General features: G+C 42.1%; 1 protein-coding gene across 4 annotated transcripts in view; it reads left to right on the top strand.

Moving 5' to 3' along the window:
- Positions 1-1,865: 1,865 nt before the first annotated feature.
- The window catches only part of ATG10 (autophagy related 10), a 185,395-nt gene continuing 170,915 nt past the window's right edge, over positions 1,866-16,345 (top strand). The window contains exon 1 of one of the 4 annotated variants that reach the window (XM_074995375.1): positions 1,866-2,286. In XM_074995375.1, the coding sequence (XP_074851476.1) occupies positions 2,122-2,286 (165 nt within the window). In that variant the 5' untranslated portion in view covers positions 1,866-2,121. The remainder of the gene's footprint in view (positions 2,287-16,345) is intronic. The other 3 variants (XM_074995374.1, XM_074995377.1, XM_074995376.1) reach the window with 3 other exon arrangements.

Raw genomic sequence — 16,345 nt, 5'->3', positions numbered from 1 at the left:
AGCAGTGGGTAATGGAGATGTGACATGCAGAAAATACTTGAAAGAGTGGTATAGACTTGTTTGGAAAGCACAGCAGGTAGAGCAGAATACACAGACTGAAAGAAAGTAACTGGTTGGATAGGATGGTGTCCTGAAGAGGGAACTAGAGAAGAAATGAAATAGTTTAGCTTGCAGGGAGGCCGTAGAGTTCATTGGAGAGCTCTGATTTTACTGAGCTTGTTACAAAGCTATGCTTGAGGGACAGCAACAGTATCTTTGCTGCTGTTATTTACAAATAGCCATTTCTATGCCATTCATCACAGTGATGAGTGATTAAATAACCGTACATGTAAGGGTCAAAGCAACATCACAAAACAATGACATGTTGTGACAGTATGTCTCCACTTTTGATGGTGAAGTGAGAGACAAGCAGTATTGTAGCACTTTAAAGACTAACAAGATGATTTATTAGGTGATGACCTTTCATGGGATAGAATTTCCAGATCTGAAGAAGTGTGTCTGTCCCACGAAAGCTCATTATCTAATAAATCATTTTGTTATTCTTTAAAGTGCTACAAGACTCTGCTTTTGTTTTGTGAAGTGAGCTGAGGTGATTTCTTCCTTGGTGAGAAAGACAAGCTTTCCAACTTTCACTGAGCTCTTCTTCAGCTCTGTCACAGCTAAATACAAGATGAAAGAGATTGTTGAGCATCAGTAGTTAACACATATTTCAAGGAACCACTGAAGGTAACACTGAACACCCCTCTAGTCATAGGGACAAAAGATGGGGGTGGGAAAAATGGGAGAGGTGTTAGGGGGTTATAGATTGTTTTAATAAGCTGTAAATCCAGTGTCTTTGTTCAGTCCATGATTTTTAGTGTCTGGCAAAGTTACTAATTTAAGCTCTTAGGCTCATCGTTTGAAAGTGTTGCACGTTTCCTTTGAAGGTGAGAACTGACAGGTCAAAACTTTGCAGTTAATGGTAACTATCCAATGCAATGAAAAGCTGGGCCTTGAAAGAGCTGAGAAAAGATAGGGATGGGATGGAATGGACGGCCTGAGCTACAAAAGGCAGCATGAGAAGTGGGTTTGCCCAGTCAGGAGAAAGCAACCCACGGACAGTATGGTTAAGGTTGCCAACTATGGCTGAATTCCTGGATATTTCATCATATAATCTTTACTTAAAAATTAGTCCTTAATTCTTGCAGAGTCCAGGACAATCCTCGCTGGTTGGCAACCCTAGGCTAGGAATGGAAGAAGTGGCCTGAACTGTCCAGTGGCATGGAGAGTCAGCAGCTCAGGTTGGGGTCAGTGAAAGAAAACAATTAGAGATGAGCCAATCCAAAACCCTGGATCTGAGCATCCCCAAACTTTGGTGTAGTTGGATCTGGATTTGGATGTGAACTTTGCAGCTTGAGCAGGCCAGTCGCTAAAAACAAGCTGACTTTTTGGCAGCCTTATTTTTGGATAATGATCTGCAGCATGAATCAGCCTTTGCAAACAAATACAATTTCTCCTTGTCAGATTGCTGGAGGTGAAAAAAAAAAACCAAAATAATATAAACCATTTCCTGCATGTGTCCGTGCCCACTCCCTGCCTGTGCACGCCTGTGCACAACCCTAGAAACTCTTAACAAACCATCGGAGCAAACGAAAGGCACGATCCAGGCTGCTGTTGCCTTTTGGATCAGCTTGTGTGTGCTGAAGCAAAGCAATCTCTTGTTGCTAGCAGCCTGGCTGTCTGAGGAAGGTAGCAGTGCGCTCTCTCACTTTGTCTTGGCAGGGCACAGCCATCAGACGAAGTGGGAGGAAGAAACATTAACTCCAACAGCTGTTTCTTGACCCCGGCTGTCAGTCTGCCCGAGAATACATTTTTGGAGAGTCCCCTTCGGAAACAAAGAGGGAGTTTTCGGGCGCGGAGAAGTTGGGTGACCCGAGGGGCCGCAGCCCAGAGCAGCAGGGGAGGCGCTGCTCGCACTTCACACGGAGCCTGCCTGTCTCTGCTGTGCGCAGGCAGGATGGAGCAAAGTAACTTGAAAGCTCCCCACTCGACTCCCTTGCCTGCAGCTCCCCCCCCCAACGCGCACACACACATCCAGCGCCAGTGCTAAGAGCCGTAGCTAGACTACAGTAATTCCCCAGCATGGGCGGCTTGAAACTGCTCAGGCTGAATAGCATTTGCTGTTCCGTCCCCGCGGCCGCCTCCCGCCGGCCCTCCAAGAGCCGCTCTCTCGTTCTCCTGGAAGTTGTGCTGACACAGTCTCGCTGCCACAAGAAGTTTGTCAACATCAAACTTACCCTGTGCGCGGTACGTTCACCTTCCGCCACCGTTTTCTCTATTAACACAGAAGCAGCCCCTCGCCAGGCCATGCCTCCTTCCTGCACGGGGGGAAAAGGGAGGCATCAACTTATTAGCAATGGCGCATTAGATTGTCTTCAGCATCTCGATCCGAGCAAGCTGGGGGCGGGGGGGTGGGGGCAAGAACCAGCCATAGATTTAATTGCAGGTTTTTTCCAAAAGTTTAATGGGCGGTTTTTGATATATGCATGGGAAGTGGAAAGCAGCATTTGCTTTTTTGGAACAGAGATTATGTGGAAACAGTTATGTGGAAACAGTGGCATGGCAAAGTCAGGGATGTTCACACACAGACGTGCTTGCAAAGCATTTGCTACCCTTTGAACAAAGAAGGGTCTTTCCTTGCGTCTTGAAAATGAATATAAATATTAGTGAGTAGAGAGTACTGTCAGTTTTGGTAGCAGGAGCAGTTACTCTGCCACCTGGGTTTGCTAATGCAGTATAAAACTTCAACTGAGTCATTTTTCTAATCTGATACAGAACAGGTTTGGTGCAAGTTGCTGCTGCATAATTTTTAGTTTTAACTGGCTTGATGCTCTTGGAGTTCCCCCAAGGCTTTTTAAAAATAAAATTAACACTTTGCATATCTAAGAATACATTCTGTATAGCACAGTCCTGTGCAGTAGTGCAGTCTACTTGAAAATAATGGGCCTGTTTTGCAAAGCTATGAACCTGGGCATGCATGAAGTCACGACATGAAGGGACTAAAGAAGGAACAACATTAAAAAAACGTTGAGTTGGTCTAAAACTATTACACTGTGAAACTATTAGCAACTGTTCATTCTCCTCCTGCATTTATTTAGTTATTTTTAGCAGTACCTGATATTTGTAGCTATGTAAAAAGCATATATCTATATCTGCACAAATAGAGAGAATCAGTGCTAAATATAAGTGCTTGATCCTGTGAGATGCTGAACATTGTGGCCCAATCTAAGGAAGCATTTAAAACATAATGAGGAGAAGAGCTTTGAAGAACTGAGTAGTCCCATTGGCTGAGTGCTCAGCATCTCAGAGGAATAAGATTCTAAAAAAAAAGATTGCTGAATTCTCTGCACAACATCCATAACAATCTTGATAGATTAGTGTCCCCAACATGCCATACTGAATTTTACTAACATTAGAAGGAAACCTATTAATTCCTAATTATGATAGCGCAACAAGCCCATCATCCTTAAAAAAGGAACTAAGAGGAAAAGCTGAATATTACAACAAACGTGTTTGTGGGTATGTTTGTGTTGGGGAAGGAGGACCCAGGAAGAGTATTTTGCAAAGGCTCAAAGGATGAGATTTCTATCACTAACCATTAGTAGACATCAATTTTGGCATACACAAAAATAGAGGAAAAATACATATTGGTAAAGTAAGAAAAATGCTCCTTGAACACTTACTTAGAGTCTGATTTAAGGATACTTACTTTGTATATTTTGACACGTGGACAATTATTGTTTTAACAGTTATGAAACTTCCTGAATTTCAGTGTCTACTAATTTGAACTATTATTATTCTGACTCCCCATAATCACCCACAACTGAAAATTTAAATTGATAATATTTGATAGTACCCATCAAAATTATTTAAAAAGTTATTTCTGGTAGGTCTACTTGTGAGGGATATCTGAGGCAATCAGTTTAGGAGACAAACATCTGTCAGGTATGGTCAGTCCTGCTCTGCATGGAGTGGTAGACTAGATGATGACTTCTCAAGGTCCCATCCAGCTATACGTTTTTGTGGTTCTGAAGATTCTGAGAGACCACTAGCTTACTTATTCTGGAGTAGATAGCAAGCCACTGATCCTGACCAACTTTTACAATAATTTTTTCTCATATACTGTATGTACTAAAACAAACAGAAATATACTTTAAATGATTGAGCAGAATTTGTCTTTCAGTAACAAAGGATAATTTCCATTTTGTACACTCACGGGGGATACTTCTCTCTCTCCCACTTTATAGAAAGAATCCTGTTGTTTTGGTTTGGAAAAAACTATGTAATCTCTGTACATAAGTTTTTTGCAGGCTATTATTAAGGAGGAGGGTGCTTGAGGTTAAGGAGTGTTTATATTTCTGGGTAGTATTTTTGAATTCTGTATGCTTTACATTTATGGGATAGGTGCCCAGAGCCTGGGATGGGTTCTTGTAGATATTTTTATAAATTCAAAGACATAAATTGAATTATTCGTCAACTTAATTGCTGTTAAGGTGTCTTGAACTCATGCATAATTATTGCCTATTATAGGATTGGACAAATTTACTGGCTGGCCAAGCCGCATAGGACAGGGAGTTCAGCCGTACTCCTGCACAAGCCCTAAAGACTCCATCCCCATTGGTCAGAAGCCCTAACCCACCACATCACTGCAAGACCAGAGTCCTAAGCTCTCTTACCTCTTTCTGGGAGGTAGAGTATGTGGGGGAAGGCAGGGGGCTTGATGGACATATTTTAATAGTAAAAGAACTGCATGTGGCTCACGAGCTAGGATTTGGCCACCCCTGCCCTATTATTTTTAAAAAAATATGACTAATAATAATATTACACTGAAATGTTTCAAAGGGACTGGTGTCGCTTAAAAAGGAATCAAGGAAATATACCTGTCTTTGCTGTGAAAGTAACATCTCATTTTCAAACACATTCCACTTTTGAAGTTGTGAGAAAATACCACTGTACAAGATGAACACGTTGACCTATTTTTCCTTGAATCTGTTTATTTAAGTCAGTTGAATTTTGTGGGTTTGGGGTTTTTTGTTTACTTGTTTGTTTTAAACCTTCACCTGACATTCTGTCTGAAAAACCTGAATAACAGATGTGGGGGATGTTTAGAATGGAGAAACAGACAACAGGCTAAATTTTCAAAATTGCATGGCTTAGTCATTTTGCCCAGTTTTTGTGTGATTCCAGCATGCTTTATATGAGGGTGAAAAAGTGCTTAACTTTAAAGGCTGTAAAAATTGTTAACTGAATCAGAATAATAATCAATGTATGTGCATATCTGGGTAAGAACTATAGCTGTATATTTCCACATTTTTGGTTCCATCTTTTCTCCAATTTTAATTGCCTACTACATAACTAGAAGTTATTAGAATATGTGAACTCTCTGAACAATCCTGAATTAAGTAACCAAACATTATTTTAAAATGCCAAAATTATATGTCTTATATAGGGAAAACCCAACCTGCAAGCTTTCCACGCATGGTAATCCATTTGAGACTTCACTTCCATGTGCAGAGGATTTATGATAATAAGTCTGTAATGTGAATGTTTATGGTACACTAAAAAGTATATTTTATTTAAAAGATTTACTCCAGAAGATTTACCCTGAGTTGCTCTGATCCTTAACTCAATTATTTTTTCATTTTTCTTCACTTAAATCATTGCTCTGGGGTGGGGCTGCGGATGAGGGGTTCAATATACAGGCTCACCCAGAAGAGTGGACTACCCTAGCCCTCACAACAGCAGTCTGGGGCCAGGTGGGAAGTGCCTCTCCATGATTGCTGCAACTCTGGCGGGCATAGCTGGGGGAAGGGTGCATCTCCTCCACTCCCCAGGTGGGGCAAATCCAAACTCATCTGCCTCCTGTGCTCCCCAGCTGCAGTGAGGAATGCAGGAAACTTTCCCCTCACTCCTGACAAAGGGGAATAGCCAGCATTGTACCCATACAAATTGGGGTGGTGGGGAGAGGGAGCTTTAGCCCTTTCCACCTTCACTCAAGGGTGCACGAGGGAGGTGAGAGGCTCGGGGTTGAGGCACTCCCAGCTGAGGGGGAAGAGGCACCCCCAGGCAGCCCCTTTCACCTGTCTGGTGATTCTGTCTCTTTTCTCTATGGTTTTATGAGAAGCAATCCCATTCCAGGCACAGCTGAACCCTTACCTTCTTTTAAGTTAAGATCAGAGGAAGCTTTATTCTGAATGGCTATGTCTACACTAGCTCCCCCCTTTCAAAAGGGGGTGCTAATGAGACACTTCAGGATATGGAATGAATATGCAGCGCCTCAATAGCGTATCCTGAAGTGTCTCATTAGCATCCCCCTTTCGAAAGGGGGGGGTGGCTAGTGTAGACATAGCCAATGTGGGGCTCCTATCTCTAACTATTTAGGGGGACTTCTTAAACAGACAGTTGGCGAGACAAACTCCCTTAAATATATAATAGATAAAATCCTTAGGCTAGGGCCACACTACTGCAGAAGATCAACCTGCTCAGGGTCAATCTTTTAGGGCTTTGCGCATATGCAAAACAGAGCTTTTTGGGGTCAAATTTGACCCTGGAACTCCTTGTGAGCAGCAAGGATTAAGGAAGGTCGATAGCAGAAATGGTCCTGTCCACTTTCCTCTCATGTGGACAGACACTGAGGTCGACTGCTAGGAAGTCGATTTTAGTTATGCAATTGGTGTAACTAAAATTGTGTATCGGCAGTCGATTTTTATGTCTAGTGTAGACATAGCCTTAGTTTGTTTCTTGGGATTTTTCCATCTTGTCCAAAATATGACAACTTTAAACCACATGTTAATTGCATATTCAAGACAACTGTTTAAAAGATTAATTTTATTTTATAGCTTAAGTAAAATATCTACATCATATGGGTAATATCCATAGTTCTCAGAACTGATAGGAAATTCATATACTTTAATGGTATAGCTCGAGCTAGATTTAGGAGTGTTAAATCTTGACTGTGATCTATTTCATATCTCTCACAATATATTTTTATTCATGCACATTGTAGCTGTAATAATTCTCTCTTGTTTTGTATATGTGTCTGATTATCTATCTCTGGGGTTTTATCAAAATGTGATAATGGAGAGTATCAAGTTTGTGTGAAATACCAATACATTTAAAATAACCAGCATTCCTCTTAGGCCCCAGTCCTGCTCCCACTCATGTCAGTGGCAGAACTCACACTGACTTGAGTTGTGCGGCATTGGTCCTATAAAGAGGGAGAGGAGCAAAACTGAAGGATCACAGAAATCAGTATATTTTATGATACAAAGAGACTACTAATAAGCTACATGTTTTTCTAAATTCTTCTCTCCCACTTTATTTTTCCTTCTCTGCTGTTGCTAATAATCATCTGAGTGCTGCTTTGTAGAAGAGTCAGTTTGTGTAACATCGATGCCAGTTTTAATCTGTGATTACTTTGCCTGCAGTTGAAATCTATTGATGTTTTGTAACCCGTAACATGTTTTTACATGAAAAGCAGTACAGCTAATGCTAGACAGAGAGAGTAATAAGCTTCTGTATTTATGCTTAGTTAAATATGTATAATGCTAAAAATAGATAAGAATGATTGCAAACATATGTAGAATTACAAACTCTAAAATCATAATTTAAATTAATTAGTAATATATTTAATATTCAAAATGTATTTTCTCTGAAAACTTCCCTTCACCTGCAAGGAAAAAGTGCTAAAGAAAACTTTGCTAACTCACAGTTCCTGTATTTTGGAGCTGGGCTAATGCTGTTCTTTATTCCTGAATTTACTGGTTGCGTTCTACTTGCTGCTAATCATGCAGAGTATTTTAAATTTTACCTCAATGATCTAAAGGAAGTTTAAAATGTTTCTTTTTATAGCAGTCCTTAGAAATGTTTTGGCTCATTGTAAATTATGGAATTTTGTAGATAATGCTCCAAATGATGTCTTAGTATGTGGCCGGCTCAATGAATTTATACAAGGAGAGAAAATAAGGAGCTGAATGGTGGATTTAATTTCAGTGGCTCTTAAAAGTGTGTATGTGGTTGGAAAATTGACACTGTAGAAATTATTAGAGTTCTACATTTATTGTCCATTAATGATACAGCTCCAAACAAGATTGTACTAACTCCCAGAAATACAAGTTCTACCCTGTGTGTGAAAATCCTGCTACATTAGCAAGTCTGGAATCAGAAGCAAGCTGAGAATTTTGTTCATAATGATACAAGACCAATAAAAAGCCAGCTTGTCCTAGCCTCAACTTCTGCCCCTGCCCAACTCTTTTCATTATCATTAGCTTGTCATTGCTCACAGTACAGTAAACCCCCAATATGCACAATTTTGACTTGCACTTAATTTGCATTAATGCAAGTTAAGCACAAGTTGAAACCCTTGGTTCTCAGGGACTGATGGGAGTGCAGCTTCTCTGCTAGCTCCCCCTTCCCCAGTTGGTGGACAGACAGCCGTGCTGCTGTGAATTTTACCAGGTTTCCCACAGCTGGGAAGAATCTGGGCGGGCAGCCACACCGACGCAGCTTCTCCCTAGCTTCCCCATGTGTGGGAAGCTGTGCCACCGTGGCTGTCTGCCTGCCTGGCTTCCCCACAGGTGGGGGAAGCTGGGGAGAGGCTGTGCCTCGCTCCCAGTGTGGCAGGCATCTGGGAACCAGGAGGCAGCCTGGCTCCCCTGGGCTTGCAGGAGCCAGGAAACTGACCAGTAGTGCACCAGCACTTTTCAGTTTCCTCGCTCCCACCATCAGAGGGGAGCCAGGATACAGGCTGCTGCCTGGTTCCTGGCCCCACCCCCGCCTGACTTGTGCAAAATTTGAGTTATGTGAGGGTGTGCAGGAGCACAGCCCTCACATAACTCGAGTGTCTGCTGTAGTAGTAAATGTCATTTTGTCAATCAACTAGCTTGACAGAAAGACACACCAGAAGGAAATACCAAGGGGCACTGTCCACAAAATAACTTTTCTGACCATTCAAAATACTTTACTATGTAACAAATCAGAAAAATACTTAGTAGCATTTTCCATATGATTCTCTGTCCATCATTATTAAGCACAAGTAGCTGCCTCTGAAAGTTCTTGGTTACTCAATACTGTAGATCACTAAGGATGAATATTAAATACTATATTTGGGTCCATGGTGGCCAAATCTTAACTCTGCTGCTCTTTATGTGCAGACTCTGGCCTCTCTGACCTGGACATGCTCTGTGCCATAGACATGCTAATCATATCTTGAAGTGTTCTCTCTGCAGCAGGAGGGCCAGGAGTTAAGGAATTTATTAAAATTAATTCGCTACACTCTTCTGGACTGCTGTGAAACCAGATCATTCCTGGTGCTACTGAGCTGTCCATAGGAGTAATGGACCTGCATGTTCTTTAAGACCAGGCCCATGGACTGTGCAATTAAGACACTTACAGCCACTCTATAGTAGTGCTGAATCATTGGGAACGTTCTCTGTCAAAGGAAGAGTTAACATGTTTCCCCTGGCCTAAGTTGGAGAAGAATGCTCTAAAGCAACACAATTGATGTTGCATAGTAGTACTCACAGGATGAAGAGTGCTCCCAGACCCCAGGGTATTGGGAGTATTATGATTCAGACAGTCAATATACTGCCCTCACATTGTATAATAAACATATCAATGAGTTATAAGTGTTTCAGTTAAGAATGGGAGGCTAAATCGAACAAAAAGGGTTAAAAAACAGTTGGAATTGAAAGCATATTTCATTGGATTTCAGCTGACACCTGAACCCAATATTGTGCTTGTTTTACCAAAATTCTGCGTATTTTACGATACCCAAATATTAGCAGAAAATAATTAACTGATGCAGTTAGTTCCTCACGGCCTTATAAGCATTCATTATTGTCTACCCTGTCCAATTTATACACCTACCGAACCTTAACTTCAGCCCATTGTTTTGTTCTGTAAAGGCAATAAGATGTATTCTGTTTTTATGTATTGTGAAGTAAGTAATAAAGATTTCAAAAGAAGTATAGCTCTGGGGTTCATTAATTTATGTCAGAATTCTGTATGTTCTCTCAGAAAGTGATGTGTTGGTGGAGTAAAAGAACATTTTATATTAACTGAATTGGAATGATTGATGTGTTTGGTGTTTTGAAATATGTTGATGATATGGTGTTGTACGTTTAAGTAAGAGGAGGTAGATTAGCAAGTTTGTATTTTAACTATATTGTCTCACAATTACCATATGGGATTTTTTTGTGATGAGTGATGTTGTGGTATGTGTTAGTATCCCTTGAATAAGAAATGGGATTTTTGACTTAAGAGCGCTATCACATATTAGTATGTAGACAGGTAAATGATTATATTAATGGTCACATATATTTATGCAAATTTTAAGGATGTATGGATAATGTAAATGAGGTGGTATAATATGAAAATGAAAGGTTATATAGTGAGAGCTGAAAAACATGCTTACCATCTTGTTCAAGATAACTATAATGTTTGGCTGGGCGAACAGTCTGAATAGGGTTAGGAAGCTTCTCCCACGCAAATGAGCAGAAAGAACTGAACACGCTAAATGCTGCTTGTGTGTGTGTGTGTGTTGTTTTTACAAGAATGCATGAGGAATTTGGAGAAGCAGAACATCTGAACCATTTTGTTCATTTTAGAGTAGCTCCTTTAAATATAAGGAACAAAAAAAGAACAGAGCATTTCCAGGTGACAGGGCCTTGTTGATAAGAAGTTAGGAATGGAGACCTCTTTCTGCATTTTGAAGATGGCAGCAATCCTGAAGAAGCCCACGAAGGACCTAATGGGCCCAGAATTTACTTTATAGTCACATGATTTGTCATGTGGTGTGTGGAGGAATGATGAACAGAAGAGATACTAGTCAAACTCTCCATCTTTGCTTCCTTACGAAGCCTCCTTCTGAACTGATTCTCCCATCATGAGAGCAAATTCTTTAATCTATCAGAAATTGTCCTACTACAAGTTCTTGGCTTTCTACCCCCTACTGCACCCTTACATCCCTCTCCAAATCTCTCCACCTCTTTTTTCTCCCTAATCTTTTCCTTGTGTCCTTCCTCTTGCTCCATACCCACCACCTTAAATCTGCTTCTGTGATAAGATCTGCGTCTCCAGAATTGGACTGATCAGCCATCAACAGACTCATAAATAGGAGGGTAACATGAAGACGTCCTACTCATTATCAAGTGACTGCCAAGAATGTTCATGCCTGTAGCTAACCCTCCCTGAAGACAGGAAAAGATCAGTTTTAAAAATATTTACATTATATATATATATATATATATGATCATATTCCCACATGATGTAAATATTTTTAAAACTGATCTTTTGTGAGGGGAGTTGGTGCAGATGCCTGTTATTAAGTTTCTAGGATATTTCCCATTATAAGACCTGTTTCAGTTGCTTTTTAACTTTGCCAGACTAAATATTTGTGATCTCCTGCTTCTGGGCCCATGTAGGGCTGACTTTGCAATAGAGAGAAAAGGGGGAGTAATGAGACTAGAGTGAGACAAGGACTCCCGCTTGGTCTGGAGGTGGGAGTCATGGTGAGAGGAAAGCTCACAGGTGCAGGGAAAACTAAGACTGGGATCTAGGAATTGGAGAGTGGGGAGACCAAGACTGGGTGAGAGGCAGAGAAAGGGAGCCAGTAGGTGGGAGACTGATTAGACTGGATGATACACAGGATTGGCCGGGGATACTGGGACAGAGATGCAGTTTGGCAGAAGTAGGGTAGTGGTAAGGGAAGTCAGATGTGATAAGGAGCCAAGATGTAGGTCGGGGGATAACTGGTTCTTTCTGAGCACAGAGACTGGCACCAAGATCTGGTGAGGGGGATGGACTGGAACCCAGTCTAGATAGGCAATGTGAATGGGTAAATGGAGAATGGGCTGCAGAGAGGTGAGGTACTAGTTGTAGGAGACAGGGCAGAAGGGGTCATGCTTATGGGGAATGGGCCCAGTGGAGAACATTGATCAACACAAGGGATGACAGCTTACTATTGCTATGAGTTATTCTGTTAGAATAAGTGGCAGAGGTCTCTGTGGTGGGTCTATAGTTTCCCAGCCAAGTTCCCTCTAAGTCTCTGTCCACAAATCCTGAAGCTGCTGCACCTGAGGAAGAGTCACCCTCCGCCCAGCCTTCAGCAGAGAGCTGCTGTGGCTGGAGCAGCTTTGTGCTGTGCTCTGTGGGGAAGTGGCCAGTGAAGCAGATGTCGGGGTGGACACAGGGTTCTGCATGCTACCCCCACATTAAAAATTGGTTCCACACTTTACTGGCTAGTGGGAGGTAAGAGCAGACTGTGTGACACACAGCAGAGCCTCATGCCTCCCTCCCAGGAGCTGGACCTGCTGGTTGCTTCTGGGGTACGATGTGGTGCCCAGGGACAGGCAGCCACTAAGGCAGCCCACTTTAGCCCCACTCTCCAGAGCCCCTTAGGTAGGCCTGAGCCACAACGCACCCTGAGCGGCCCAATCTAGAACCATCTTGTGCTCTCCAAACCCTCACCCTGGGCTCCACTCCAGACCACACACCTCCAGCTCAGAGCCTGTATCCCCTTCTTGCACCCGAAGCCCCCAGGCCTGAGCCTGTGCCCAAACTTGGAGCCTTTTGCATCGCAAATCCCTCGTCCCTGGGCCCACCCCAGAGCCTTCACGTGTCCTGCACCCAATGCCCTGCCTCAGCCAGCAGCCCCATCCTGTATTCCAAATCCTTCAGCCTCACCCCCAGCCTGGAACTCCCTCCTATGCTCCAAACCCATCATCTCCAGTCTCACTCCAGAGCCCAGCCAGAGCGCTCACCTCCTGCTGCGCACCAACTACCCCTTCCAGTACAGAGCTCTCATTTTAGAGATGAACTCCCATTTAAAGCCTTTGCCCCAACCCTGCCACTCAATGTCCGTGTGCAGAATGACTTTTGTAAAGTGATATGTCATCTCAATATTGGTGCACATCACAAAAGTCATTTAGCACATGGACACAAAAAATTAGAAGGAGCAGTGGCTCCCAGACAATTGAATAATGTGGGTATCAGCATGATGCAATGTGATAGATTTTTTTTTCAGTATGCTTTTTGAAAAGTCAGGAAATTACACACCAAAAAGCTGAATTTAAATGACGATTGTTAAGGTTGAAAAGGCGGGTTCTCAAAAGTAAGGAGATGCCAAAGTTAAGATTACTGGTGTAACTTTTATATGCCCCTACTTGTGTATATGTACTATAATGCAGTCTGTAAATAGTACAGTAGTTATTTTACAACAGAGGTGGGCAATAATTTTTGGTTGGGGGGGCACTCCAGGAATTAGGAAAGTGGTCAAGGGCTGCGCTTTCCCATGATATTAATATAGAAGGTGCAGTGTCTGGGAAGGAGGTTGGTGGCAGAAGGGAGCTTGGGGTGAGGGACTGGGGTGAAGGAGAGGATGTGGGGTCTGGGAACGAGTTTGGGTTGTGACCTGGGGCAGGGATCTGGGATGCAGGAGCAGGTGCAGAGGTTTGGGCAGCGACCTAGGGCAGGAAGGTGTTATGACCTGGGGCAGAGACTGGGCTGCAGGAGGGTGTGTAGGGGTTTGGCTAGCGACCTAGGGCAGGAAGGTGTTATGACCTGGGGCAGAGACTGGGCTGCAGGAGAGTGTGTAGGGGTTTGGCTAGCATCCTAGGGCAGAGTTGGGTTGTGGCCTGGGGCAGGGTATTGGATTGCAGTGTCTGGGAGGGGGTATAGGTGCAGGAGGAGGGGCAGAGGGATTGGGTTTTGTGGGGTAGGGAGGCAGGAGTGAGAAGGCAGAGGGTTGCAGGGAGGGAGGGTCTGGAATGTCAGAGGTAGGCTTTGACTGGGAGACATACCTGGGTGGTTCCTGGCCAGCAGCCCTCTAAAGCAGGCTCTCTGCCTGCTGCAGCCCCGGACAGCTCAAAACTGCTTCCTGCTCCAGGTAGCTCTCTGCTCCAGACACCTCTTTGCACATTGTCCCTAAACCCCCAGCAAAAATCTCTCAGATCCTGTTGGTCAGAAATTGTAAACTGGCCAGTGGGAGGTGAGATATTTTGCAAGGGGCGGGAGCAGCATGCAAAACCACCCCACCCCTACCCCAGACATCTGGAACAGAGAGCTACATGGAGCAGGAAGCCACTTAAAGTAGGGGCTGGCTGCTCTGTGCCTGGGCAGTCCACCGGCTGGATCTTGCCCACCGCTGTACTACAAGCACCCTGCATTATTCACTGTGTAGGATGAACCTGCTGTGGGATGAATGAGGGCTACATAGTATAGCAGGCTGTTGTACATTGAGCTCTGCTTCATTTGTTGCAGAAGTTGGAAGGTATATAGTGCAGGAGACAGGAGATTGCAGGAAGAGTGGTAAGGCAGTCGAATGCTGCCATAGGGAATAGATTCTAGTCCTGCTTCTGCCCTCTGAATTACTATGTGATTCTGGTCAAGCCACATAAATCAGTCTTTTCACAACTGGTCACTATGTATTTCTCATTTTCTGGGTGCCCTATCTGGTACTTTGAAGTTTTATGTACAGAATTTCTGAGTACTCACAGCTGCCTCTGAAGTGAATAGGAGCTCCTTTGAACATACAAAGTGATATATAATGCTACATATGCTAAACATCAGGATCATTAATTGGTTATTCAAAATTAATGGACACTTCTCACTTTAATCTCTCTGTTAATCAGGTTTTCATCTGTAACATGAGGATACTAGTACCTCCTCACCTCACAGGAGCTTTATGAAGACTTCATGTTTGTGAAATACATGTACTACAGAACTGAGTGCCATAGCCCCTGCAGAAATTAAGAATTCAGTCTTCAGGACGTGTTGAATACTGCGCAGTAAATAAGGAGCAAGACCACGCATGAAATAATGAGATTAAACCGAAATACTGAGCCTAAAGGAGCACTGTCCCTCCAGTGCACTGAATGATACAACAGTGCTGTAGAAAAATGATGGCATTAAAACTGTAGTATAATAAATACGCATCAATGAGCTGAATTAAGGTTTCATGGGCAACTTCAGTTCTGCCACTTCTGAGCTTTTGAGGGTTTAACTTTGCAACTTTAAATGTATTTTTAAATGTATTTTTGTGTGCACAGTATGTTATGGTAATAATGATCATTTAAGTACTATGTTTTAGATAAACATTTTATTTGTGGCCGTGTCATCTAGTCTTGGATAAATCTCTCTTTTATTAACCCAAAGAAATAATAAAAATAATCTATCTATCTATCTATATAAAATAAGTACTATTATACCTTGTTAACTCATCAATGGCATTTCTTTTTAATGAGGCCAAGACAACAAACATATTTGATATTTTAAATAGATATATGCAGATATATCCGTTTCATAGAACTGGAAGGGACCTTCAGAGGTCATTGAGTCCAGTCCCCTACACTCACTGCAGGACCTATCACCATCTGTGACAGATTTTTTTTTTAAATTTATTTACCCCAGATCCCTAAATGGCCCTCATATGGATTGAACTCACAAGCTTGGGTTTAGCAGACCAATGCTCAAACCACTAAGCTCTGTGCCAAAAAGCAAGCAATTGTGGCACTATGTTGAAACAAAGAAATATTTAAAAAAAGATATAAAATACATTTTCAAAATGCCATAATTTAAGAACTATTTTGATGGCTTTTAACAAATTTTTCATATAAACTCTACCCTTGGAGGAGGTAATGCATGCAAACTTTGAAGATTGGGTTCTTTTTAGAGAAGGGACAAGTGAAAGTCAAAGTTTAAAAATGAAGCCTGCAGTAGGAAGCTAACTCTAACTTCAGTTACGGAATGGCTACTACAATGGCATAATGAGAATGTTTCAATGCAATATTAGCACTAGTGCCTAGGTAATAAATTATATGAGGTTAATTTTTCAGTGGGTTATTTTTGGTCATATAGCTACAGTATTTTCATATGCAATGTAAAATGTCTTTTTAAAATATATGTATCTATATAACGTATGGTACATAACTCAGAAATTGCAAAAAAATCTATGCTCAATTTGTGATGAAAGCTTTAAGGTGTCTCACCATTCTACTAATTGTTCAGAATAATATGTACTTATTATAGTGAATACTGGCACATCATACACCTTTGACAACCATTTTACATACTAAAAATAACTGGCAATTCCATTAGATACTAATCAGAAGTTCTGAATTTCTTTCCTGTCGCTTTCCTAGTATAATATTGAATATGCTGTAGGAGTAGAGCTCTACAAATCTGTGGATATCTGCATTGTATCTTTGGTTATTGGCATCTGCAGATGTGGATGCAGATATCTGTAGTTCATTTTTGCAGATACAGATACAGATGTGGATACAAATTTTGTATCTAGAATCCTGCAAAT

This window comes from Carettochelys insculpta, chromosome 5, assembly GCF_033958435.1.
Source record: "Carettochelys insculpta isolate YL-2023 chromosome 5, ASM3395843v1, whole genome shotgun sequence".
Classification (NCBI taxonomy): Eukaryota; Metazoa; Chordata; order Testudines; family Carettochelyidae; genus Carettochelys; species Carettochelys insculpta.
This window is presented reverse-complemented; position numbering and strand designations above follow the sequence as displayed.